A 26805-nucleotide genomic window follows, 5' to 3' on the forward strand; every position below is an offset into this window, starting at 1 on the left:
CCTGGAAGCGTGATGGAGAGACCAGGGCCGTGTGGGTGGCAGCCGATGCGGGCCATGCATGGCCGTGTTCTGTCTCCGCCGTGGTAGGAGTTCCTGGTGCCCCTTGATCCACCATGGGAATTCCAGACAGGGTGGGAGCGCTCGGACAGGCCTTTTGATGCGTAGTGATGCCGAGTGATGCACACGTAGACCTCGACGCTTTTTTATCAGTGTGTTGTCCAAGTCAACCCTGACAGCGGAGACGATTCTATTCGGGGGAGAGGAGGAGAGGGGAAGAGAGGAAATGAGCACTGTGCTAGCAAGAGCAGGAAGGAAATTTGATTTTAATATTTCAATTAGCAGCTATACTGATCCTATTAATCCACTAATTACTCAGCTTTACCTGTGCACACAGGAGTGATTTAGAATCAACAGCATCACACCCTTTTCTTCCTCGTTGCTCGCCCATTCTTTCAGGCAGCAAATATGGATTGAGCACCTACTATGGTTTAGACGCTGGAAAGTCTGTGTTGACCAGACGGGCACAGCCGTCCCGGTGGACCTTATAATCCAGCAGGGGTGTGGGGAAGGGGCATCCGGAACCAGGAAACCACAATACAGTGTGGGAACCTCTATGTGAGCGAAAGCCTGGGATCTGCTGGGAGCTGCCAGGCCCTGGGGTCCCCCATCAGAGGCCCCATATCTGCCTCCTGACCCATCCGAGTTTTACGACCATAGATCTATATGGGTCTTTTTCTCTGTCGCTCCCCCAGACAAGGCACACAGAACGGCCTCAGTGGGTACTTGGAAGAACTGCCATCACTTTTGAACACCTACTCGGGGCCAGCCCTAGGCATTAGCAGCCTGTTTAACGCTGTGGATTTGCAACTCTTATCTCCTTTTTGTAGATGAGGGGACTCAGGGAGGTGACGTCTTTCACCTAACGAGTGGCAGAGTGGGGATCCGAGCCTGTTCTCTCCCATGGACTCTCCCAAGGTCCTGTCCCCACTACACCTCTTTCCAGCAGCACCTGCTGCCTCCTGGACAGCCTGAGGCAGGTAGAAGCTTCATGAGGAAGGGCAGGTGGAAGGGAGGAAGGAAGGAGAGGGCAGTCAGGAGTCTTGAATATCTAACATCTTGTGATGCTGAAACTCAAGAGCCCCCTGACTCAGCAGGATATTAATAACCCCGGCTGGTCCTTGGAGGGCGGCTCTGCCAGGGAGGCGAACAGCAGGGCTGTACTCACCCCTGCCGTCAGCAGCAGCTCACACAGCACCCCTGCTCACCTGTCTGGCTCCCCACACCGGGTTGGGAACTTCCGAGAACAGATGCTTGTCCGTATCCCCAGCCCCCAACACAGAGCTCAGCATACAGTAGGGACTCAATAAACAACTGTGAAGTGGGTGGGTGGATGGATGGGATAAACTGACCCTCAGGTTTCCCAGAAACATCACTGCTATTTTCCCTCCCCACTGATCATCTCCGTAAGTGTGCACAGCATATCCTCAGTAAATGCAGGCTGTCGAGGCCATGTCGCACGTCCTCCTCCACGAGCAGCATTTCCCAAGCACCTATTTGTGTCTCGTACAATTCTGGGCCGTCCAAGGGGTGGACAGAGACTCATCCCCACCCTGTAGATCAGGGAGAACAATGTGAGGTCTATCACGTGTAGCCCCTCTCCCAGACATCACAAATCCCTCACCAGAGAGCCAGACTCCTCGATTGCAGCACTGTGTCCTGATAGGCTGGGGTCCCACTCACCACAGCCCTCTGGGTTGTCCAGTGAACTGGGTCCTGAGGGGTGCCTGGGAGGGGGTTTTCCTGAAGTCACCAGCAGGGGACCCGTGGGACAGCAGAGAACTGCACGACTGACGTCTGGGCTCGGGGAGGTGGGGGGTTGACCAGCAGGGATCATTAGAAGTGTTCACAACCCGCAGGCCCCAAGTGCTGACCAATCAAAGCGGGTGCCAGGTGAGTGCAGGGGTGAGGCCTGGGCCCTGAGGGTTGCCAGGAAGTGGGTGGTGCGGGGGCCCCAGGCAGCGCCTCTTTACCAACCAGGGAATGCACGAAGCATTTCAACAAATGGGAGACTCGATCTTGGAGCAGACCAGGGGAAGGGCAGTGGCCCCGCGTGCAGACACCTCAGGCTAAGAGGCTCTTTCTGGAAATGGTTCTGTCACATCTGGCTAAGGAGGTGCGGCCTGACCCTCGGGCGCCCGAGACCCCGCAGGTGCATAGTGGTTGCTCAGTACGTATTGGACTGTTCAGCTGCAAAGGGAGGGCTCCCGGCCCTCGGCTCTGTCTCCCCTCCCCCCCTACCCGCAGCCTCCCCCCCTGCCGGCCAGGCCGCAGCGCTCGCTGCTCGCTTGGGTCTCACCCGTGCCCTGCGCGTGGTGTGCTAACGTCAGGCTTCTGGCAAGCCTGCTCTGGACGCCGTCGCTCCTTTCCTTGGGGCGCTGTCATTCTGTTGACATTTGTACCGGGTGATCTCAGACTGGCGTCGGTACGGCACCTGCCAGGCCGGCGGTTCATCATGCTAGCGCTGGGAAGACCCCCTCCCTTGCAACCATGAGGGTCCTGAGGCCCAGCAAGGGAGTGCGGGACTCAGCCAGCACCCCAAAGCTCGCAGGGGACAGACTTGGGGCGAGAAGCTCTGAGGCAGTGCGGTGGGGGGAGGGGGTCAAGGGCGCTGGCTGTGGGGTCAGGTGGGTCTGGGGTTGAGTCCGAGCTGTGTCACTCTCTGAGCCTCAGTTTCCCTATGTGTAAGGTGAAGCAAACAAGAGCACCTCCCTGGGGGTCGGGCACATTGTCTATTATGGGTTGATAGAAATGTCTTTATTCAGACCCCAGCAGTCTCTCCAGAACTCTGCTGTCCAAAGCCGCCGTGGCCACACGTACGGGCCAACCGGGGAGCACGAGTGATGGGGTAATCGCAGGGAGGCAGGGTTTGGAAGAGAGAGGGTCATGCTCCCAGCCTCACAGTGGGTGGGGATCTGAGCTGGCCTCGGGATATAGTTCATTTGCACAGAGGAGCGTATGCTCCCCTGCAGACCTCGGACCTCGCTGTAGTTTAGCTGTCCCGGGACTTCAAAGCAAAGCTGACATTTCCCCTTTGAGGTAGTGAGCTGAGCACACCCTGTCACTGGGGGCCGTCTGGGGTCAAGGGTCAACCTGTCCTGACAGCCTGCTCCCGCTGGGGGGCTCCTGGCAGCCCTCTGAGCACACCCCACAGCCATCAGTTAATTATTTCATTATCAAATCCTCACAAGGAGCCTGAGAGGCGGGCGCTGTTGTTGGCCCCGTTGTACGGATGGAAAAATGAGGGGCAGAAAGGTGCCCAAGGAAACAAGCAGCAGTGTGGGGACCCTAAGCCCAGGCTGTCAGGGTCGGGAGCTCTGCTCGAAAACGCGAGGCTAACTGCCAATGTGGCCAGAGACCCTCACTCAGGAGGTGGTGGGGGGTCTGGTGGGGGGCCTTGGCCACTGCTCACGCGTGGCTCGGGACACCGGAGGCCCCGCAGTGATGTCTGGAGCAGTGAAAGTAGCTGGGTGGTCAGAGGCACCGGGGTCCCTGATGTGGCGCTAGACGGGGTGCGGGAAGCCCTTCTGCCTGGCAGATGGCACAAAAAGCAAAGCACGCAGTCAGGTGACCAGCCGGCTTGTCGTCCCCGGCCCTGGACACATCTGTTAGTGAGAAGGGGGCGCGGGGGTGGGACCAGAGGCAGAAGCGTCAGGAAGACCCCAGTGAAGACAAAGGCTCATTAGGACCCCTCGGAGCGGGAGGAGCCCTCCTGGGAGCAGGGGCAGCGTGGGTTAAGTGTGGACATCCTAGAGGTCACGGGTGACAGCCAGCGGTCGGCCGAGCAAGGGCGCAGCGTCAGCTGTGAACTGTCCCCATCCATTAAGCCACCTGCCCTTAGGTGACACATCGAAGCGGGTTTCCGGGATCGAGAGTCACGCTTCACTCGTGGTGGCACCTGCAACTTCTCGGGAGCCCGCATCCTCAGGCCCCGCTCCGGGCAGAAGGGCTTGACCAGGAGTGAGGGGGGGAGCCGGGAGATCCTGGAGGCACAGCTGAGGGCCCTTCGACCCAGAGCAGGGCCAAGGGCCCAGGGAGCGGGGCTCCTAGGATTCAGTGTTTTCATGGCAGAGAAGTTTGTATGCCTGGCGGCCCCAGACGACAACTTGATGAGGAAATTGTTACAAGCAACACAACACACGTGTGAGCGAGTGCCCAGGAAAGACAGAGCTGGAGGGACCGCCCTTCTGTTGATTTCTTCCCCTCACTGGGAACTGTCTTTCGGAATTTCCTGCTGCCTTTGGTCGCAGGGACTCTTGCTCCCGGCTGGCCCCACGCAGATGGTGGTCTGCCCAGGACTCCGCCTGCCTGCTTGGTGGGGACGTGAGCCCCTCCAGGATCCCTGGGCTCACAGGGGAGCGGGAGGGAGCTGGCCGAGGCGGTGGAGCAGGTATTTCTATTACTGGATGAATTATTTTGTGATCGGCACATGTCTGAGAGAAAAACCACATCTGCTAGCCATCTAGACGCCTGGATCACCTGCTCAGTAAGAAGGAAAAATGTTTTCCTCCAGGCGAGGAGTGCGGGTGGGAACAAGGAGCAGTGTCCTCCAGCCAACATGGCCTTTCCCCAGGATTGCCACTTTCATTCGGCGGCCCTCTCCTGGCTGGTGTGCACCCCCACCTCCGAACACCCCTCGCGCCAGGCAGCCCGGCCAGCAGCCTGCACACCTGGTGAGCATGGGGACGACCCAGGTGTAGGAGCCCACCTGCGAGAGTGGGCGTGGCTCCTTCCTCTCCTGTCCCCCACATTGAGAGCTGGGAGAAACGTCCGCCACATCGGGAGAGGACCGGGTGGGGGTGGGGGTGGCGGCTCGGCCTCCTGAGAGTGGACTTCGAACTGTGGTTTTGCTAGAGGAGATGCCTCGGCCTGGAGGAGGGCTGGGGCTGGTGTCCCACATATTTCCCAGACTTGATGAACCCCATCATTCTGCTGACACAGAGCAGTCCCCTCTGCTGGGCCCCCGGCTCCCACGGGGTCCTGGACTTGCCCTCACAGAGACACTCAGGGCACACTTGCCAGAGCCAACATTTACTGAGCGTTTACTACAACCAGAGTTGAAGATTCCTACATGTCTCTCCAAGCATCCCTAACAACCGCAGGGAGTAGGTGCTATTATCATCCCCACTCGACAGATGACAAAACTGAGGCTGGGAGGGGTGGGAGCCGAGGTCTGGGTTCCCACAGAGCCTGGGTATTACAGCTCAGGTAGCCCCTGGTTTGAACATTCCTCCCTCCTGTCCCGAGAGTTAGGACTTGCCTCTGCAGTTCACTTGGGTTTATCTAGTGTTCTCTGGCAAGTGTGACAGGCTGGCACACTTACATTGGGACTTATACACACACGTACACCCATGCGCCCACGCGCACGCGTGCACACACATTCATACTTCCTCAGACTCAGCCCCCTCCCTAGCTTGACCTGTGTCTGGGACATAGTGGGTGCTTAGTAAGCCTTTGTGAGGTGCACAGGCCGCTCGGTGCCTGTGACATGAATAATCTGAAGGCAGGACCCGGTGGACTTGTCACCACTTGCATCCCCAGGCCTGGTGGGGTGCCAGCACACAGTAGGTGCTCAGCGGGTAACCCACGGTCTCCTGCAGGGAGATGTCTCTACAGATCGAAGCGGGCAGGGCCAGGGTAGTTACCAGCCCCCCACCGAGAGAGGGAGGCCAGTGCTCCTTGGGATCCTCCAGCTCGCAGACCTGAAGGATTCCCAGAGACTCCGGAATCCACAGGGGTGAGCAGCAGTTGGTTCTGCAGGCTGAGGACCTGCTATCTGTCAAAGGCCCTCTAGGCACCGACTGGGCTGAAACTCCCGGCTGTCCGCTGGTCCCCCGGGAACGGGGGTGGGGTGGGGGCTTCCTCCTTGCAGCAATCACCCCCCACCCCCCCCGAAGGAGCCAAGCAGCTGGGCCCGGCGGAACCAGGCTCTTCCTCCTGGGCTGGCGTTCACCAGCACCGTCCTGCCATGCTGTCTGGGGCTCAGGAATGGGACATTCTCACGTGGACCCCAGGATCCCAGCAGGGCTTGGGGTGGGGGGAGACCATACATCAGAGACCATACCCAGCCATGAGGCCTGAGTTCAAATACTGACGCGGCCCTAACCAAATCACCCAGGACAGGCTCCTCAACCTCGGTATTCTCATCTGAACAATGGAGAAGATAAGAGCATTTTCATAGGGTGGTAGTAAAGCAGAAATGTGAGAACATCAGTAACGTGCTGTGCACCATGCCTGGTGTGGAATACCAGAGCCACCTTGTGTTAAGCACTTTCTAGAAGCCAAACAGTTCTCAAACATTAGCTCATTAAATCCTTACACCAAGCCTAGGCATTGGATACCATTGTTGTGCCCATTTTCCAGAGCAGACAACTGAGGCTTGGCAAGGTGAGTCCATGACCCAAGGTCACATAACTAGGAAATGGTGAGCAGGAGTGTGAGCCCAGGGCTGCTTGTCTCTGAAGCCTTGAATCCCAACCTTTATTATAGCATGTGCCCATTTAAGACCTGGAATTAACCCCCGAAGCTGACTGGTCATCCCATTTTACAGCAGATGAAACTGAGGCCCAGAGAAGGGAAGAGAGCAGCCTGGTCACAGAGCTGCTGCTGGAACCAGGCCTCCAACCCCCACGGTTACTGCTCCCATTGATCCAGCAATTACTATGCGCGAGGTATGAAGCCCTTTGTGTGCATCATTGCATGTCAATTTTATAATAACCCTAGGAGGAAAGATACTTTTATCAATCCCATGTTTTGTTCGGGTAAACGGAGGCAGAGAGGGGCAGTAGTTTACTCAAGGTCACACAGCTAATGAACAGGAGAGGTAGGACTCCCACCCAGCGAGTCAAGCTCTAGAGCCCTCCTCCAGTGCCGTTGTGGTACGCCTCCCCACGGAGGCCAGGCCAGCCTTGCCCAGGAGCCTGGGTCCCGGGCAGACTTACCTGCCAGGGGAACGGGGTCTGCAGGGCCACCAGGGCACGGCCACCGCCAGGCAAGGCAGGGTGCAGCAGGAGCCCCCGGCTGGGAGAGCACTTAGTGAGCTACACTACCCAGGGAGATGCGCACCGAGCTGGCAAGCCCAGTCTGCCCGAAAAACCATTAGCCCCCCGCCTCTGCGAAGAGAAGTTTATCCAACAAAATGCAGGCGAGCAAAGAACACGTTCTGCTTTATGTGTCTCTTGTTGTAGGCAGTGCACATCTTGGGAGATGTGTGGATGAAAGGCGCCATATAAAATGCAATCAATTATGAATCACCATTACTGAATTAATCACGTGTATGATTAATACAGTAATAATAATGAATGGGAGTATGGTCTGGAGATTAGAGCGGGGAACTGGCAGGGAGGAGTCAGGGTGCTTCTTGAAGGCTCTCCCACTGCCTGGAGGTGTCACCTTGGGGAAGGCCCTGGGCTTGGGTCTCGCTCCCTCTCTCCCCTGCCTTGGCTGTGGAAGTAAGGGGCCCAGGGATGCCTTGAAACCCCTGGATGGTCCTGGACTAGTTCCCAGGATCTTACTACTCACAGCTGCATCGCAAACTGCTCAAGGTCAGGGGGACAAATCAAAATCTTGGTTTGGCATAACAGAGACCGGAGTGAAGGAGGCAAAGGGTGAAAACACGATGGGGGTGGTCTTGAGCTTACACTTAACTTTAATCAGTAGTGTGAGCTCATTTTATGTGTCTGTCCTTTTGTCTGTCTGCAGCAGGATTCGCCTTCTCTCAAAAACCCCAGAGGGCCTGGACCTCATCTGCTACCTCTCATTGCAAAGCTACTAGATCATTTTTGTGTGTGACTTTATAATTTCCTATTACTCGTCTACCCCATCCATGCAGATTTCCTCATTGTAAAGGAGTCAAGCAACACAGGAAGATCATGTATATAATAAAGCACGTCATCCCCCCATCTCTCCTGTTCATACTTTGGTATCTTTATTTTATATATAGCCTTAAAAAAACATAGATGGAATAAAATTAAATGCATTGTTCTGCAGATGCTTTTTGGTACTAAGATTTGACATACACAATTCAAATTAAAGCTGTGTTGCGGAGCCAAAACCCCGCCCCTGAGGAGGATGGTTGGGCTGTTCCCGAGAGGTGGGGATCGGCAACAAGGATTTTCATCTTATTTCGTTTTATTTTGGTGGGGGGAGAGGAGATTCATTAACACTTTCCAGCCCCTGGTGCTCAGCCTCGTTTCATTACTACCAGGAAAAGGTCATTTGTCATAAGGTACCTTGATGAAGTTTTAAAATGAACGTCCCTTGACCACCTGGTCCCTACACGGCCAGAATCCTATTTGTTTTCCATCTTTATAGTTCACTTGACAGGAGCTGGGTCTTCTGGATGCTGCCATCGGCTGCTGTCAGGATCATCGCAAAGGGACCACCTTCCTGGGCAAACCTCTCATTATGCAGATGGGGAAACTGAGGCTGACAGCCGGGAAGTGATGACCCCAGGCTACACACCTAGTTAGAGGCTGAACGGAGAAAAGCCCCATATCCCGACTCAGGTCAGTGCTCTTTCTATCATCCCATAATTTCCAGGGTCTGGCACTGGGGAGACCAGAAGATAGTTTCCAGATGGGTCCCTGAAAAAGTCTGTTGGCACCAGCTTGTTGGTGAGGCAGGAAGGACTGGGAAGAGTAGGGCTGGAGAGGTGTTGTAAACATTGTTTCCAGTGGCCCAGAGCTTTGCATGTGGGTCACTTAAACCATAACAAGAGGATGCGCCCCAGGCCCCTCCACTGTATTTAGATGAACCACAAATGCGAAGCATCTTCCTCCATGTGTTGTTGGCTGTTCCCCACAGCATCCAGTGTCGGTCATGATGGAGGAGCAGGGTGTTTCCAGGGAATTGATGACCCTTCCTGGGGGCGACAGCAGGCTGAGGACCGACCTGGGTCATCACTCACCGTGCCTACACAGAAGCCCCACACTGTGCCTTTCACTGCTGCCTGCAGGCCTGGTGCCTAAAAACCAAATGCTGAGATCTGTCCTCCACCTCTCAGGAGCCGCCTCCTACTAGATGCTTTGAGGCCAGGGAGCAGGTGGCCCGGGTTGGCATGGATCTGCTCTCCTAGACATCTTTGCGGGGTGAGCCCCTCTCCAGCGAGAGGGATCTGAGAGAGGGTATAGGAGGAGGAACTTGAAGGCCTTGTTCTGAACCCTCTGTGGAAAAGGAAAGATTCACATCTCACAAATGGGTAAACTGAGGCCCCAAAGCAATCTGTGCTGTGCCCCAAGTTAACCAGTAAGCCAGGCAGTGACAGAGTACCACCTGGGAGCCAGAGAGCCCTGCCTCCCAGGCCAGAGTCTTCCTTAGCTGTGTGACCTTGGGCAAGCTACTTACCATCTCTAAGCTTCATCTATAACTTTGCTAAAAGGAGTTAAGTCATGGGTCCATTGGGAAGAATCAGCGCCTGATGCACATAAACCAGTTTGCATGAAGCCTGGCATAAAACAGGTGTTCAATAAATGTTAAATTATTGTTACTGTTATTATTATTAAAGCAGATGACAGTCTCTAATTCTGCATCGTCTGCCTGCTTTGTGACAATAGCCGAAATGGTTTTCAGCAGTAGGGCCCCCTCTCCAAGCCAAGGGGGGAACCAACAGCAGGAAAGGGTCAAGGTGGAGGTAAGAGGAGGCAGAGGGGTGGGGCCCTGAGGTGACCCATCCTGCTCCTGTTCCTGACACCCTCTGTGACCTTGGACCAGTCCCTCTCCCTCTCTGCCCTCAGGCTCTTTGTTCTCGATGCATCCAAATCGCAGGGCTGGCTGCCTGAACACTGCAGTGAGAACCCACCCTGGAGGAGGCCAGGAGCACCTGAAATCCACATGTCCCCCTGGAAGATGGAGGAAGCTGTCTGCACAGCCCTGGGAGACAGCAGGGCAGGAACCCTCCAGGCGGGTTCAAGAGCCCAGGGCTGCCCAGTGTTGCCAACTCCTTGGCCTCTGCTGGGACCCCCTGCAGGAGTCCTCCCCGCTCCCCTCCCATGCTTGCCAGGAGTGAGGCCCCTCCTGCCCCCCTACTCTGCACTCCCTCCGGAGCTGGCTTGGCTTCATCAAAAGCAGGGCCCATCAGGGTGGAGGCGGCGATGTGTCAGCTGGTATTCAGGCTCTGGTTGTGCGCTCAGATCGCTCCCCCTCCCCATCTCCCCAAATCCACCCACCCACCCTTTTACCCACTGCTTGGGGCCTTCTGGGTGGCAGCACTCCACAGAGGGAGTCAGAGCGGCAGGCTTGAGCCCTTGGCTGTTGGGGGTGGGTGGGCTGACTCACTTGGCCCCCTCCCTGGCGCCGATGGGGCAGCCCCCACACCCCTGGGCGCTGGCACCCGGTCAGGCCCCAGGGTTTTGGAAAAGGAAGCTGCAGCCCCGCGGCGCCTGACCCGTGCGGGCTGAGGATGCGCTCTGCGCGCACCGACCCGCCGGCCCCCGAGCCGGGAGGAGATGTTTAGGCAGCGACCCCCCAGAGCAGGCTCGCTCCCGCGGCCGCCTGCTGGGGCCACCCTGGCCGCGGGCCCGCCGGGACGCCCCTGCTGGCGGCGCCGCTCCCCGGGCCGTGGCGTGTCCCCCGAGTCTCGCAGTATTTCCTTCCTGCACCTTTAAGAAGACCGTTGCTCCGTGGTGGGATGGTGTGTTAAAGCCACACAGAGGAAGTTACGCAGCCCGGATCAGACCGAGAGATAAAAGCCCCGATGGTGATCGTGAGAGATGGCAAGAGGATTTAGCCTCGGCATTAACTTGGAGCGGAGTGCAGGGGGGCGGTGAAGCGCCCCGCCATCTGGCCCGCGCCGCGCCTGGGGGGATGCCCCGGCGCCCCGACGAGCAGCCGCGAAGCCCACCCGGGCCGGGGGCTGCCCGGTGCCCGCGCGCCGGTCCTCTCCGAGCCGCCCAGGGGGCCCAAAAAGTTTGCACTTGTTAGAGGCGACCTCCCGCTCGGCCCGGGTCGGGCGATGCGAGCGGCGCGGGCGGCCCCCTCCCCCGGCCCGCGTCTCCGGGACGGCTGCGGGCGGCCCCCCCGGCGGCCGGAGGGCTCCCCAACCCCGATCTGACGGCCGCGGCGGCGGCGGCCACAGCGGCAGCGGGAGCGGCGCGGCGAGGAGCCGCGGCTCGCAGCCCTCCGGCCCGCGCCCCCACCCGGCGGCGGCCAGGGCAGGCGGAGCGCCCGCGGGCGGCGGTCCTCGGCCTCCCGGGTCTGCGCTCCGGGAAGCTGCTCCGAGCCGGGGTAAGGCGGGCGGGGAGAGCCGGCGGGCGCGCGGGGGGGAGAGCGGCTGCAGCTTTGCCAGCCTGGTTTCATTTTTAAAGGGCTTCGGTGACCATGCAAGCTTCCCCGGGGCCCCGGAGCCACTTAAAGCGGCCCAGCAAGGCTCGGATGCAAAAGTTATTCGGTAGCTGCTGTTACTAGCGGAGGGCTGGAGTCGCCCGAGAGGGGTGTGTGAGTGTGCATTTGTGGAAGCATCTTAAAGGAAAAGCTTGTCTTTCCGGCTGGCTTTTTCCTACCAGGGTCTTTTTCCATCGTGTGTGTGAGCGCGCGCGTGTGCGTGTGTGCGCGCGCGCGCGCGCGCGCGTGTGTGTATGTGTGTGTGGTGGGGATAGATGTTGCAAGAATGCGTGCCTGTGTTTGTGAAAAGAAAATTAACCCTTCTCTCGCGCTACTCCTCCACCCCAATTTAATCGCCACCATCGACAGCCCCCCCCCGCCCCCCTCTTCCTCGCATCCCCTTTCCATCTCTCCGGGAGATGGGTCTGTGTGAGTTGCACAGAGAAACTCTTGGCCAGCCAGGCTGGAAACTTCTTTCCGTGCGGTGGAGGGGTGGGCTAATGGGGGAGGGCGATGAGCAGGGACCGGCTTGGGGACGTGTGGAGTGGAACCTGGAACAGGGCGGCGCGCAGACTGGGGGAGCAGAGGCAGCGGGAAGGCGGGAAGAGGACCGTGGGCTCGCGGGGTCCGCCCGCTCCGAGTAAGTTGCCCGCCCGGGCGGGGGGCGGCGGAGGCCGGGGCGCTGCTGGAAAGCGGCGCCGGGCAAAAGAAGGCAACTAATTCTCGGGCGCTCTGCTCGGTGTCTTCTCTGAGGGAGGCGGTGCCCACGGAGGGGGATCCTCGGTGCCGGCGGGGCCTTTATTAAAGGCGTGCTTATTAATTGCTGCCGGGGCTTGCAACTCAACTTGGGAAAGACAAAACGCAGCTGCGGGACTGCGGGGCACGCCCCTGTGCGATGCACGCCCCCGTGCAGCCCACCCGAAGCTCGGACTCCACCCCGACCCCTCGGCCCAGCCAGGACCGACCCCCCACCCCCCGCGCCCAGCCGAGGCCTCCTTCTCGCGCCCCACCCCCCAGCCCTCAACTTTCCGGGGCTCCCCGGCCGCCAAGAGGCCGTAGGGGACGCCGGGAGCTGATAGGGCCCCTGTTCCAGGGCTAGGGGGCACCCGGCCCGTGGGTAGCTAAGCTCTAGCGGTGCCCGGAGCACCCCCGGGGACCCGGCCCGGGGTGGAGGGCGGGAAGGTGACCCGGCCGCGGCGGGCTCCCCTTTCCTTCCTAGCCCTCGGGCACCACCCTCTTGAAGGCAGATCTCACTCCGCCCGGCTGCCCCCGATGGGAAGGGAGAGGGAACCTCGGGGTGGGCAGCCCCGGGTACCCCTCCTCCAGTGCCCTCCAGGGGCCCCGCACCCACAGCGCCAAGTTTCCCACGAGGCGAGGGTGCAGCGGGCAACTCCGGGAGGAGCCTGCTCCGAGCCCAGCCAGCTCCGAGAGGCGCTAATTCAATAAGACAGAGAAATCGGAGTTCAGAAATCCTGGTAAAATCTAATTTTCGGGTTTTAATACCCTGGCTATCAGCCCCCCTCGGTTCCTGAGGACTCTTAAAAGAAATAAAGCGCATTGATTCTATTTGTTTCTGGGAGCTGCAGTTTCTTAATAATATCAGGTGAAGATTTATTTTCCAAGGAGAAAACGATCCACCGGGATACAACCTCTTACTCTGAAATTTCCCTGGCTGGCTTCTCCCTGCTTTCCGCCTCGTTATTCCGGAGACTCTTGCTTCTCTCCTCCCTCCTTGTGTGTGTGTGTGTGTGTGTGTGTTGTTTCTTTGTTTTTCTTTTTGGCAGAAGCCGACTGTAATATTCGCTTGCTGAGCTCACAATTCTCCCTATAATACCAGCAACGCCCGGTTGACTGACTAATTGTAAACACATTTGTTACCCCGTCCCCAGCAGATTGGGTTGTTGTTGGCTACCCCCCCAACACCCCATTTTCCAGGGAAGGCGCAGCATTTAAACCAAAAGAACTGCAAAGCAATTAATAGATTTCCGAGTTGCTCCGCACTTCGCTCTCGGTGGCCTCCCGGCCTCCCGGCCTCGCTGCCTCCCCGCGCCAGTGCGGCGGACAGCGCAGTCCAACCCCCAGCAGCCGCTGGTCCTGCAGATGAAGGAAGCCCACAGCCAGCGCCCGGTGTCGCCTCCCGTCAGGAGCTCCCTACCTGTTAGCGAACAGTTGGGAGTCCTCGGCTGGAAGAATTAATTAGGGACCTGCTGTTTTCTGGGCAGCTCGAAGCTTGGGTAGAGGCATCCAAACCTTTGCCGGCAGCACTATTTTATTTTTACTACATTTTCTCAGGTTGTAAAAATAGTCGCCAGGCGGGTTCTTTCTGAGAGTTTCTAGCAAGGAGCCCATTCAAGGCCAGGCAGGTTCTATAACAGGTTTCTCTTTAAACAACCAGAGGTGAGCAGTGAAAATGTGGTCCCCCCTCGGCTCCTCATTCATCTCCATCAAGAGCCCTTCAGCCAGAGAAAGGGGGCAGGGGTGGCCTTAATGCAGATTTATGATTCCCCCGCCCCCCGCCCCCGACCAAGAGCATGGGGCACTGGCTGGGGGCTTCTTCGGGCAGCGCAGGTGAGGGGCCAGCCCCCTCTGGAATGTCCACCTCCCCGGTTTGTCATTTTTGGCAGCAATGTGTTGTGTCTGGGGGGAGAATGGGTTTCATGGAAACGTGATTAACTCTTCAGGGACTCATCCGTGCACAATGTGGCCCAAGAAGGTGTCAGGTGAGAATCATGCTGAGAAGCAGTTTGGGGATTAAGAGGCAATAATCATAGGTATAATAATCAGAATAATTAATAGCGCGGGTGCTTCTTCTGTGACTCATTGCATAACCTTTGCCCTATTGGCTAGTATTTTTGGCCAGGATCCCACACTGGCCGGACTCAGATTCTCCTGGTGATGTATCCAGTGTCCGGGAACACACCACATTACTGGAGTCATGTTTTCTGCAATGTAACATTTGTCTCAGTTATAGCTATTTGGGCTCTTAAATAATTATCAGTAGCTTAAAATAGTAAAGCAATAATCATAATAGTGACTCATTTATAGACACACCCTCCAAAGATGATTGCAAAATTTTGGCCTTGATCAGAAAAATCTAATATGACAAACCATCGTCACTTCTGCGGAAGTCCTCACTGTCCCTAGTTTCTTAGCGTTGAAAATTAAATTGACCATTGCAGAATTTGGGGAGAGATTTATCGGCACCCGGTTCTTACTTGTTGGCCCCCACTTGGATCTGTACCTATCGGTACAGGCTGTCGGCTCCTGTGGTGACAGCTTTGGCATTTTGACTTTTTGGTCACGGTATTTAAAGCCACCACTCAATCTTGACCCCTGAGCATGTCCTGGGAAGTCGGTGACCCCAAGCAGGGGCACTTCTGCTGCCCTAACACCCCCAGAAAAGGGGGGGGGAAAGCGAGTCACCTTTTAAATAATGTGCCCAATCTCCAAATGTGCAACTCTGATATTAATAAAAATAACCCAGTTTTCTCGGGAGACCTTGCTAATGCAGCTTCATCTTTTGCACATTTTGCCAGAGAGCTTTTGTTCTTATACATCTTTATCATTCCCCCCCTTTCTCTTTTTAATTTGTTGCAGGTGTTGTTGCTAATGAGCTCTCTCTCCTCCCCTCTTACAATGAAAGACAAGCCAGCCCCCGGGTACCTGGATGGATTGAGAGCTGAAGTGTCAGAAACTTCATAATAAGTTGCCGATGGCTACCAGCCAAGGTCAGCTGGCCCCCATTAGTGCCTGTCCCCACAAAGCAGAGCCAAATAAGCTTCTCCCCAGTTAAAAACCTCAGTCGCTTTTTTATGTTGCAGTCCAGCCACACAATTGTTGTCACTTTAAGCCCACATGAAAAGAAATCTCTTTTATTGGTCTGAGATGCCAGCCCAGTCCCACAGAGGGAACATGTTTCCAGCTAACACGTACACCTCCTGATTTTATTTTATCTTTACAATGCAGGCTGGAGGGTTGTTTTGCAGTTGTGTTGAGCACATCACACGTTCAGGGCCCTTTAAAGACCTGGATTGATTGGAAGGACAAAAATTAAAAGCAATCTGATCCGACCTCATGCCAGATCCCTGAGGATTTGCTCCCTTTCCCATTTCCATCCACTGTCACAATTTGAGAGCCTGCCTGATTTGATCAGATTCACCTCTGGGAGAGGTGCAATGCCAAGGTTAGGAGGACACGAAGTTATGGGCAACTTTTTGACCTGCCCATCAGCAGTCTGAGAAACGCTGGCTCTGAGTTTTCCGAGTCAGCCTTTGGGAAGAAACAAGTTCCTCGCTCTTTGCATCCCGGCCGTGTTCAAGTCCCTGGGACATCCAGCCACCGCTGCCTGGTAGATGTGGCACTTTCCATGCTGAGGCCGGGAGTCCCGCCTGACCCAGTCGCTGCCTCTCCAGGGCCTGTCTGGGCCACGCCCCTGCGGACGGCTCAGCCATGCTGCACCTGCTCGCACTTCTCCTGCACTGCCTCGCACTGGCCTCTGGGGACTACGACATCTGCAAGTCCTGGGTGACCACCGATGAGGGCCCCACCTGGGAGTTCTACGCCTGCCAGCCCAAGGTGATGCGGCTGAAGGACTACGTCAAGGTGAAGGTGGAGCCCTCAGGCATCACGTGCGGAGACCCCCCTGAGAGATTCTGCTCCCACGTAAGTCAGCATCCCCCCCCCCCCCCGCCCGCTGTTCTGTTTGCTCAGGCCAAGGGGGAGGGGGTCTGGGACAGACTGGTGATGGCTGAGCAGAATGGGAGGACCAGATGCAAGGTTGACTTTCCCGCATCTCGGATTGGGAGCAGATGGCTGTCCCACCTTGGAGAAGTGCCAAAGCAAAGGCCACCCCCAGGGCTCTGTGGTCATGTGATGTCATTCTCTGGGATGGGTACCTTCTTGACCAGCTGACCACCAGATCGTTTTCTCTTGGGAAGACCATGGTAGTGATAGTTCCTGGACCGGCCGGCGCAGACAAGCCCCGCCTCCGTAGTCAGGAAGTCAGCATCCTGGGCGAGGGAGCAGGGCACTCTTTGCAATGTTGCACTCTGTTCAATCCTTCTGCGGGACCACGTCCTATCCCACCTGATCCAATCCAGCAGACGGTTTTGCCAGGTCAGCGTATGCCACTCACAGAGCTGGAAATCTGCGGGGGGAAGGTCTGATGGATGTGCAGGGGGGATCCATAAGGGTGGAAGGAGAGAGTCAGACCAGGATGGACGGTGTGGCTGGCTCTCTTTTCAACCCCACCCCTATGTGCAGTGACTGCAGCCACTGGCTAAGTAAAGGGGACGGCGGCTGCTCAGGGGTTGTCACTTGAGCCCTTAATTAGAGGAGGATGGGGTCGTAGAGCGAGAACTACTGACTACTTCAGTAGTCAGTGTTACCAACAACAACAGCGGTCATAATAGCCGGGACCATTCATGGGAGCCCCTTGCGTGTGGGCTAAGAGCTTGCTATGCAAGTCCCCCCGTCAGCTCAGCCAGGCTGATTCTCTGTTGTATAAAGGAGGAGTTTGGGGGGTGGGCTCTGAACCAGTGGCAGCTCTGGGCCTCTGATCCATCGTCTGTAAAATGGGCATTGCAGGGGCAAGTGAGCTGATTCGCACATGTGAAATGCTGAGGACGGCCTGACACAGAGCCAGTGCCCCACAGATGGTAGCTCTTGTCATTCTTGTACAGATGGACAAACTGAGGCTCAAAGTCCCACCAGGAAGTGGTAAAGCTGTGATTCAGGTGTCTGGCTGCGAAGTCACTGAGCTAAGCTGCCTGCCGAGAGGGGCCTTCCCACTTAGCAGTGCCTTGGACCCCCCACCCCCACCCCGTGCCCGGCAGGAGGCTGGGCCGGGCAGCCAGGCTGCAGGAGCTGATGGGAGGGGCTCATCGTCATCTTTGGGGTGGCTGCTGTCTCCATGTGTCCTTGAGGGAGCCTCCGGGTCTCTGGGCTTATGGCTGGACTGAGCAGGTATCCCCACGGGGCTCCTGAGGACGCCTCAGTCCCATGGGGAGCTGCATTCCTATCACAGAGCAGTCAGCCTGGGAAGGTAGCTTCCCGCTTGGATAGTCAGCAGTCAGTCGTGAGGCTGTCACTGTGGATGGTGGCTGGGCCGAGGGAGCCAGCTGGGGAGGGAGGGAGGGAGGGAAGAAGGCAACACAGGGCTGGGGGGGGTTGCTGGATAGCTCCTGGGGACCACTGCACTGGGGATCCCAGGGCCTCACTGGCTCAGGGATGAGCAAAGGGGTTAGCTCCTGAAGGTCAGGGGCAAAGCCATGTTGTGGGGGAGGGGGGGTGCGGGGGCAGTGGAGCCCAGGTCTGAGCCTGAACATTAGGCTGGCAACCCAGCCCAGTTCATGCAAAGACTTCTCTACACATTCCCTGAACAGTCAACCTCTGCCTCTCATATTAGAGTCTTGACTGTATTCCTTCTCTTAAATATTAATCATTGCCTTAATGTACTGGGGGGAAGGGTGTGGGACAGGGCAGCTAAATCATAATTCATTGGACCAGCTTCTGGTCAAGGGCTTGAGGGGTGGAGATGGCCATCAGATGCAAGTCTGAGGCCCTCTCCTGGCCAAAGCTGGCTCAGGATGCCCTTAGCTCTGGACCTCGGCCCTGCCCCCACCCACTCTCACAGGGAGGACCCAGGGCAGCTGCCAGGGTGGGGTGGTCACCACTCCCCCAATCCTAAGGCTGCCCCACCTGCCCAGGCATGTGTTATTGAGCGCTGGGGTCCGGGAGGAGCTGGGAGCCCTTCTCTCCCGGGAAGACAGGAGGGGAAGAGCAGCGTCTTCAACATCTCCCACATAGGTGGGTCCTCAGTGTCTCCACACCTGTCTGATGGACTTAAATATTTCATTACGGGCTGCCATCCCGCTCTGCCTTTGATTACAAATGTGCGGCCAACAAGAATGGGGACTGTGCCTGGCAGGCAGAGGGAGGCTGGCTTCTGCAGGGAGCAGGGGGTCGCATCCAGATAGATTCAAACCCCTGTGCAGGCTCCCCTGAGCAGGTCCTGTGTGGGTCTCATTTAATCATCTCCAGGATGCTCTGAGGTGGGTGTGTTCTAATCCTGTTTTAGGGATTAGACAGTGTTGCCTAAATCCTGCCAAGGTCACTCAGTTTCAAAGGCAGTTGAGGGGGGGCGGGCAACTTATCTGCAGCCAGAGCCTGTGCTTATTCACCAGGTGGCTCGGCCTCCCCTCTCTGAGCTTCAGTTCCCTCCCCTGTAAAGGCTAATACCGTCCGCGGGGCACAGGGCTGGCGGGGGAGCGACCTGGCCCAGTAGGTGCTCAATGTGCAGTAGGTGTTATGAGCTTATTATTATTGTTAGGACGCCCTCAGCTGTGCCCCTGGCTTTTCTTCTTTGCCTCTGTCCAGCCTGGAGGACGCCACGCCCTGTATTTCTGGTCTCTGGGCAGCTGGCCTACGCTGGGTGGTCAGGGAGCTCGGACTCCTGCAGGCATGGTCGGCGGTGTGAACCACCAGGGGGCGCCCTAATGGTACCTGTTAGCCGGGCCAGTGCCCAGGGGGTCCCTGTGGCCACTGCTGGACCTGTCCCCACATCCAGCCAACGGGTGTGTGAGTCCTGGAGCACCCCCAGGGTGCAAGGGGGGCCACGAGGCAGCCACCATTTTCGGGGTTCAGGGTGCAGACCCTCCCTCCCGCCAGGCTTCCCGTCCTTCCGCAAGGCCACCTGAGAACTGAATTGTAAATTCCAGCCTGGCGAGGAAGGGGAGGGGGGAGAAGACCAAGATAAATGAATAAATAAAAACCTATCGGCTCTAAATGCACAATGAGAATTAATAGGGATGAGCTCTCAACCAAGGATCCGAGGGCAAGGGCAAAATTTCAATGAGGACTGCAGGAGAGGACAGGCAGCCCTCCACCCTCCATTCTGGGCCAGCGGGAGAGGGCCAGCCTGGCCACGCTGCAGGGCCCAGGGGGCGGGGGAGGTGGTACCCAAAGAGGCTTCTCAACCCTTGTGCTGTTGGGTATGGGGAGCAGCCCCACAGTGCGCCCCAAAACACTCTCCTTGTGCCTCTGGAGACAAAAGCTAACGCTTGAGTCTCAGGAGAGAGATGGTGAGGAAGCGGGGAGGTGGGGAAGAGCAAGGGGGTGGGGTGCTGGCCACAGACCAGGCGGGTAGTGTTTAAAGCGATCCTACAGGTCCCCACTTGCTACCTAAAATGTAGTCCTTGGACTCACCTTGTTAAAAATGCAGAATCCCAGGCCCAGCCCCAGACTGCTGAGTCAGAAACTGCATTTTAACAAGAGATCCAGGTGATTCAGAGGCATGCAGGGTATGGTCTGAGAAACGGCTGCCCTATGTAATTGCTTGGTGGTGGGTGCAACCCGTGGCTGATGTTCCCGGGGGATCTTTGTGGGTTATGTGGTGAGTCCCTGTGGAAGGAGATGTTGAGGAGCAGGAGGCCCGGGAGTGAGGAGTGGAGCTGGGAGCTGATGTCCCTGAGACCCTCTGGAAGCTTCCACAGAGAAGCTGTGGGTATCCTGTCTAGAAAACACAGACCTGGGGTCTGAGGACCCAAGCCCCCATCCCAGCTCTGCCATTCTCAGGCAGGGTGATCTGGGGCAAGTCATTTAGATTCTCTGAACCTCAGGTTCCTCATCTGTAACTGGGGGGGTGACTTGCCCGCCCCACCAGCTTCCTGGGAGAAGGAAATGCTTCTCTCAGAATATGTACAAGTGCTTGAAGAGAGTGAGTTCTGTTCTAGCGTCAGGCTTTGATATGATCATTAATCCAATCTTGATCCTCTTGATTTTGAAATAGATGAACATTAAACTTTTTATCCAAGACTTTACATGCACAGGAGTCTTGGTCTTGGGCTTGACAGGGAAATCAAGAAAAGGCCAAGAAGGTGTGTCTTTGAGCACCCTTCCTCCTCAGCACCTGCTTTACCTTCTCTGTGCCTCAGTTTACCTAAATGCAGAGCACATGGCCCTATCTCCCCGCCCAAGGGGACAGTTGGGCTGATTAAGACAGATGGCAAGTGGATCCTTGAGTCCTCGAGCCCCTCCTCACCGTGACATTGAACACCATATGTAGAATCAAGGTCATAGATGTCCCGCCTTCTGCCTGACCTCAATGTTCACGAAATGTTCCCACCAAAGAGTGCCAAGCTGATGGCCCACTGGCTCAGGCCTCCTTCCCCCTCTGTGTTCCTGGCCCCCAAACCCGAAGGGGAGAGCATGCAGAACACCTCACCCCCGCCCCCTCCTCTCCTCAAAGAGAGAGCACGGCAGATGTTACCAACATACACTACTAACAAGGCGTGGGGAGACAGAGCTGATGAGGCGGGAACCCCGGAGGGATGCAGGCCCATCACTCCGGCTGACCCTGTGTGCTCCAGCCTGCCACGCTTCTCACCTCGCCCTTGCCTGGGCCACCTCCTCTACCCGGAATGTCTTCCCTTCCTTCCTTCATTTCCAAGGCTTCCACATTTACCTGGAAAACCCCAGCTCAGTTTTCAAGGTTCAGGTTGGACCCCACCTCCTCCAGGAGGCTCTCTCTGATTCCTTAACCCAGGTGGGTAGAAAGGCCCCCAACTGGTCACATCCCTGTCATTGTGCTCACTGACATTGGCCTAGTGGTTTAGGGCTCGGGTCCTAGGGGCAGAGAGATAGAGGTTAGAACCTTGTGCTGTGTGACCTTTGGCATGAGGCTTAACCTCTCTGAGCCTTATTTCCTCCAATTGCTGCTATTAAAGGATACACAATCACGACTGTCATGAGCACAGCGCCTGGCATATGACAGATACTCATTCATGTGGGCTGTTGTGCTCCTGGTGTTTGCTTTTGCCTTGGACTGTGAGCTCCCCAGAAGTAGGGCTGTCTCATCTTTCCGTCCCCAGCACCTCCCTCTTGGCTCAGTCAGTGTGAGGTAAGTGTTTAATGAACAAATGGTTGGGCCAGTGGAAGGTCGGTGTGATCCGGGAAGACTTCTCAGAGGAGGAGAGATTAGAACTGAATCTTACAGGAAGAACTAGGGTTTCGATCAGGGCAGAGGAAGCAACTAAATCTCCTGCGTGTCTCCATCGGAGCCCCTGGTTCGTGGGATTTGCGATCGGATAATACCAGGAGGTCTGCACGGCTCTGTTCTTAAGTAGGAAACAACTTTAGAACCTGAGCTTCACCCAACCCTTAGTTAAGGCGGCTCATTCTGTTGAAATGCCTGAGGCAGGGCCCAGCTCAGGACAAGAATAGTTCCATGCATGACATCTTGTTGCACAGTGAAGTCTCCTTCCTGGGGAGCAGTTGAGTGACAGGCCCGGGGCAGCGCTGCTGGGAGGTCAGCACCCACATGCGTGAGATCCTTGCCCCTTACTTTTCTTAAGGGAATGGCTTTGGGTCCAGACACCCCATGGAGGGTGGGCACGGTGCGACTGGAGTGCAGTGGGGAGGGGAAAGGGCCTGGAGGGGACAGCTTTCCAAAGAGTGTCAGAAGATCTAGAACTTTCCAGCGTACACATCCCTGCCTTCCCCAAGCTCATCTTCCTCTTCCATCTCTACACTCTCCAGCCTTGGTTTTTAATATATTTTCATGTTTCTCCTGCGTTGCATGTATTATCACCAGCTGCCTCAAACCCCTGTGCGGGGAGGAAGGGGATGGACAGATGGACAGACAGACAGACGGGCAGGCTACCCCCGCTGTGGATGAGAACTTGGGATCCGGGAAGGGGCAAATGCGAGCTGCAGTTATCCCGTCCCTCTGGGTTGTGAGACTTTGGCTAAGTCCCCGGTGCTACGAGGCTCGATTTTCTCATCTGAACATTGGGATGGCAGCAACCACAGGCTCAGAGGAAGGCTGACGGATGAGATGAGACAAGCCTCAGAGAGCCCTCAGCTGGGTGCCTGGCACAGAATGAATGTTCCAAAAAAAGGGATTTTCTTTTTCCATCCCAGAACTTAGCTGGAGAGACAAAAGGAGTGACAGTAGAGCATAACAGACAGAAGATGATGCTGTCGACCAGGCAAGGAATGGGAGGTAGAGTCCGCGTGCACTGTGGGAGTTCAGAGATGGGGGGCCCGGGTCTGGGGTGAAGGGTCGGAGGGATTCAGAGGAGTGACGGCTCGCTCGGAGGGAATGGCATGTACAAGGTCATGGGGTGGGGGGTGCAGGGAACATGAGGGGGGAGCGCATGGATGCCAGGGAGGGGACAAGCCATGCGACCTCCTCCTCCCATGTAACCCCCCGCCCCCCGTAAGCCTATGGGCGGGGTGTTTACTGTACCATCAGGCAGATGAATAGAGACACCAAGGCTTCCCTAGGTCCACTCAGGGGTGGAGCTGGGATTCACCCTTCTTCTGTCTGGCTCTTAATGTTGGGAGGAGGGGGTGTCAGGCCAAGGATGTGGTGGGGGAGAGGGGAGGAGGGGAACAGTGGGCAGGCAGAGGCCCGAGGGAGCCCCTGAGCCCAGGGGCCGGAACAGAGCATGGCAGGCTCAAAGGAGCGGGGCCCCTCGCCGCCCGGCCCTGGCCACCCCAGGACCGGGGCCCAGGCTGTAGAGTCCCATTCCCATCCCACGGCCCCCGTGGCCCAGGCTCCCCGGCCTCAGACCTGGCCAGGGTCCATCTGGCCCACGACGCGCGCGGGGCACCAAGTGCCGAGGAAACTAGGAAGCGGCAGATGATGCGGAAACTGGTTCTGCTCGGCTTCACTTTGCAGGTTCTGATCTGTTTTTCTTCAGCAGCAGATTTGCTTAAATATATGAAAATGTGTTTCTAATTCCCTGAGCACACACCAACTGCTGGCGGGGAGGGGAGGGCAGCGTGTGAGAGCAGGACGAGCACAAGAGGGGAGCCGGGCGGTACCGGGTTCTGGCAAAGTCTCCTTGCTGCTGGTACATCAGGTCAAGCCCCTTAGCCTCAGTTTCCCCCACTGTGCCAAGATGTGGTGTGCGTAGATTCACCAGCGCTCCTGGAGGATGGCCAAGTAGATTCTGGGAGTTTGGAGAAATCTAGGCTAGGGTTCAGCTTTGGTCACAGACAGACAAAATGGGGGATCCCAGCGCAGATAGAGGGGTTCTGAGTGCTGAGCACAGCGCTAGACATTTTTTTTTCAAGTTCAAACTCCTTTATTGTAGTATTCTCACAAACGAATATCAAAACAAAGAAAAATAAAGCTAAGCACTAAAAATATAACAGTACATCACATAATTTCCCTCTGGTTTTCTAAATTCTTTTTTTTTAGTTGAGATATAATTAATGTATAACACTGTATTCGTTTTAGGTGTACAACATAACAATTTTATATATGTAGATATTACAAAATGATCGCCACAATAAACTTAGTTAACATCCATCACTGCACACGGTTAAAGGATTTTCTTTTCTTTTGATGAGGCCATTTTTAAAAGAATTTAAAACTCTTTTAAAATTGAGGGCGCCTGGGTGGCTCAGTTGGTTGGGCGACTGCCTTCAGCTCAGGTCATGATCCTGGAGTCCCGGGATCGAGTCCCACATCGGGCTCCCTGCTCGGCAGGGAGTCTGCTTCTCCCTCTGACCCTCCTCCCTCTCATGCTCTCTGTCTCTCATTCTCTCTCTCTCTCAAATAAATAAATAAAATCTTTAAAAAAAAAAAAAAACTCTTTTAAAATTGAGGTGAAATTCACATGACATGAAATGAACCATTAACATCTTTTATTGCAGTAAAATATATAGACCATAAAATTTGCCTTTTTAACTGTTTTTAAGGATACAGTTTCATAGCATTTAGTACACTCAAATTGTTGTATGACCACCGCTTCTATGTAGTTCTGAGACATTTTTAATTACCCCAAAAGGAAATCCCCGTCTCCATTAGCTCTCACTCCCCAGGCCCTGGGGACCACTAGTCAGCTTCCTGTCTCTATGGATTTGCCTATCCTCGACCCTTCTTGCAAATGGAATCATACGACATGTGACTTTTTGTGCCTGGCTTCTTTCACTTAGCAGTACGTTCTCGAGGTTCGTCATGTTGTGGCAGGTGTCAGTATTTCATTCCATTTTTAAGGCTGAATAAGATTCTGTTGTATGGATAGACCACATTTTATGCATTCGTGCAGCAGTTGATGGACATCTGGGTTGCTTTTACTTTGGGGCTGTTACGGATAATGCTGCCGTGTCCATTTGTGTACACTTTTTGTGTGGACATTGCTCTGCGGCATATACCTAGGAGTGGAATTGCTGGGTCGTATGGTAATTCCATATTTAAGTTTTTGAGGAACGCCAAACTGTTGTTCACATCAGCCAGACCGCTTTCCACTCCCACCAGCATGGGACAAGGTTCCAATTTCTCCACATCCTCACCAGCACTGCGTATTTCCCATTTTTGTTTTTTATTATTATGGCCAACCTAGTGCATGTGAAGCGACATCTCATATGGTTCTGATTTGTCTTTCTCTAGTGACTAATGATGCTGGGCATCCTGGGCTTATTGACCACTTGTGTATCTTCTGCGGAGAAATATGTATTCATGTCTTTTGCCCATTTTTTTCACGGGGTTGTCTTTTTGTTGTTGATTTGTACATGTCCTTTATGTATGCTAGGTGCTAGATCCTTATCAGATATATGATTTGCAAATATTTCCCCCACTCGGCGGTTAGTCTTTTCACTCTCTTGATTGTGTCCTTTAATGCACAACATTTTTTTTTTATTTTAGTGAAATCTAATTGATCTATTTTTTTTCCTTTTGTTGCTCGTGCTTTGGATGTCATATCAAGAGAAACCATTGCTAAATCCAAGGTCGTGAATGTTTACCCTCATGTGTTCTTCTAAGACTTTTGTAGTTTTTGCTCTCATGTCTAGATCTTTGATCCATTTTGGTATATGGTGTAAAATAAGCATCCGGCTTCCTTCTTTTGCACGAGGATAGCTAGTTCTCCCAGCACCATTTGTTGGCGAGACTCTTCTTTCTCCATTAAATGTTCTTGTCATCCTTGTGGACAATCCACTGACCGTCGATGGAGGGTTGACGTCTGGGCTCTCCATCTTTTCCCTGGAAACACTGAGCATCCCGTGCACAGTGTCTCCTTGGGCCCTCCCAAATACCCTACAGGGTAAAAACTACTTTCCCCATTTTACAGATGAGGAAGCTGGGACCCCAGGGCTAAGTGGAGAGTCTGGGCTTGAACTCAGATCACAGGCATTTAATGTGATGCCGTGGTGAAGCCTGAGGAGGGGGAGCCCAAATGCTCACGCCCTCTCTCTCCCTTTCTCTCCCCTCCCTCTTTTCCTCCTCCGTGTCTCCTTTTTTCCTGACCTAGCTTTTAGGCTGAGATGTTAGCTTTGATGCTCAGAGGAGGGTAACTGGGGAGGGCTGCCCAACCTGTGACTTCTCTCCGGTCTCGGAGTGTCTCCTCTCCAGCTCCCGCTGCACCCCCTCCCCGACCTGCTCAGCAGGGCCCTGGAGCCTGGGTCTCATTTTGTCCCACCACAGACATGGGCTGCTAATTATCCTTTGTCTCAAGTAGGGAGTGCAGTTTGGAAGGGGTCTTAGAGATTAGAGGAACCTCAATACCTATGAAGTACCTCATTCCACCTATTCCCATGGGACTAATGGTTCAGGGGAAAGAGGGCTCCTTGGACTGGGCTGCTGGTGTCCCTCTGCCCCCGACCCGGGACCCTGAGCCCCCCACCCCCAGGCAGTCCTAGGGCTCCTGTGAACATGAGGGAAAACTGAGGCCCCACAGGATGGAGTGACTTCCTTGGGCCCTTAGGGAGGGACGGCAGACCCAAGAGTCTCAACTGTAGGTCCTGGGCTTTCCTGAAAGAGGGGACTGGAGCCCTGGGGACATGAGGCGTTCCACACCAGGTCTCTGTCTATGCATTCATGCCCGGGATTTGACCTCACATGATGGCATTTGGTGGGGGACGTGGGATGCCTGCCTGAAAGCCACCTGCCGCCAGTGGGGTGCCCGGGCTGCCCCTTCAGTGTAGATGTGACGTAAGGTTACAACATTTGCTTTCTGGCCCCCTTGGGTGAGCCCCTGGTGATGGGGCTGCGCTCAGAGCTGGCTCTCCATGGCCCAGAGGGCGCCAAGGTCCCCATCCCAGCCTGCCCGCAAGCGGCAGCACTCCAAGTTGTGGCGGCACCAGGAGAGGTGGACAGGAAGGGGCCCCAGGATCTCAAGGTGTGGCTGTGCAGGGGTCACCTCCTTTAGAGAAATGCAACCTATCTCTCCCTGCAGAAATTTTGCACATCTGATCTGCCCTCCACACCTAAACCTGGGGACACTCTAGAGCTGCTCCCCCCGCCCCATAAAGGGACTCAGCCCATCATCAACGATCTGGCATCCTTGTCCCCCAGCCATTTGCCCGGGGTGCTGTGGGACCATTTGGACCCCTCAGTGTCTCATTCCAGTTCCCTCCTTCTGCCCGTGTCATTTGTCCACTTGACTCCAAGTGTCGACCAGGGAAATAAAAAGAAATGAA

General features: G+C 55.7%; 1 protein-coding gene across 2 annotated transcripts in view; it reads left to right on the plus strand.

Annotated features, from left to right (window-relative positions):
- The first annotated feature begins 11192 nt into the window (after positions 1 to 11192).
- NTNG2 (netrin G2) overlaps positions 11193 to 26805 on the plus strand; it is a 68482-nt gene continuing 52869 nt past the window's right edge. For both annotated transcript variants that reach the window (XM_032418851.1, XM_032418852.1), the window contains exons 1-3: positions 11193 to 11280; positions 14974 to 15104; positions 15343 to 16038. In XM_032418851.1, the coding sequence (XP_032274742.1) occupies positions 15826 to 16038 (213 nt within the window). In that variant the 5' untranslated portion in view covers positions 11193 to 11280; positions 14974 to 15104; positions 15343 to 15825. The remainder of the gene's footprint in view (positions 11281 to 14973; positions 15105 to 15342; positions 16039 to 26805) is intronic.

The sequence above is a fragment of the Phoca vitulina genome, unplaced genomic scaffold (genome assembly GCF_004348235.1).
Source record: "Phoca vitulina isolate PV1807 unplaced genomic scaffold, GSC_HSeal_1.0 scaffold21, whole genome shotgun sequence".
Lineage (NCBI taxonomy): Eukaryota > Metazoa > Chordata > Mammalia > Carnivora > Phocidae > Phoca > Phoca vitulina.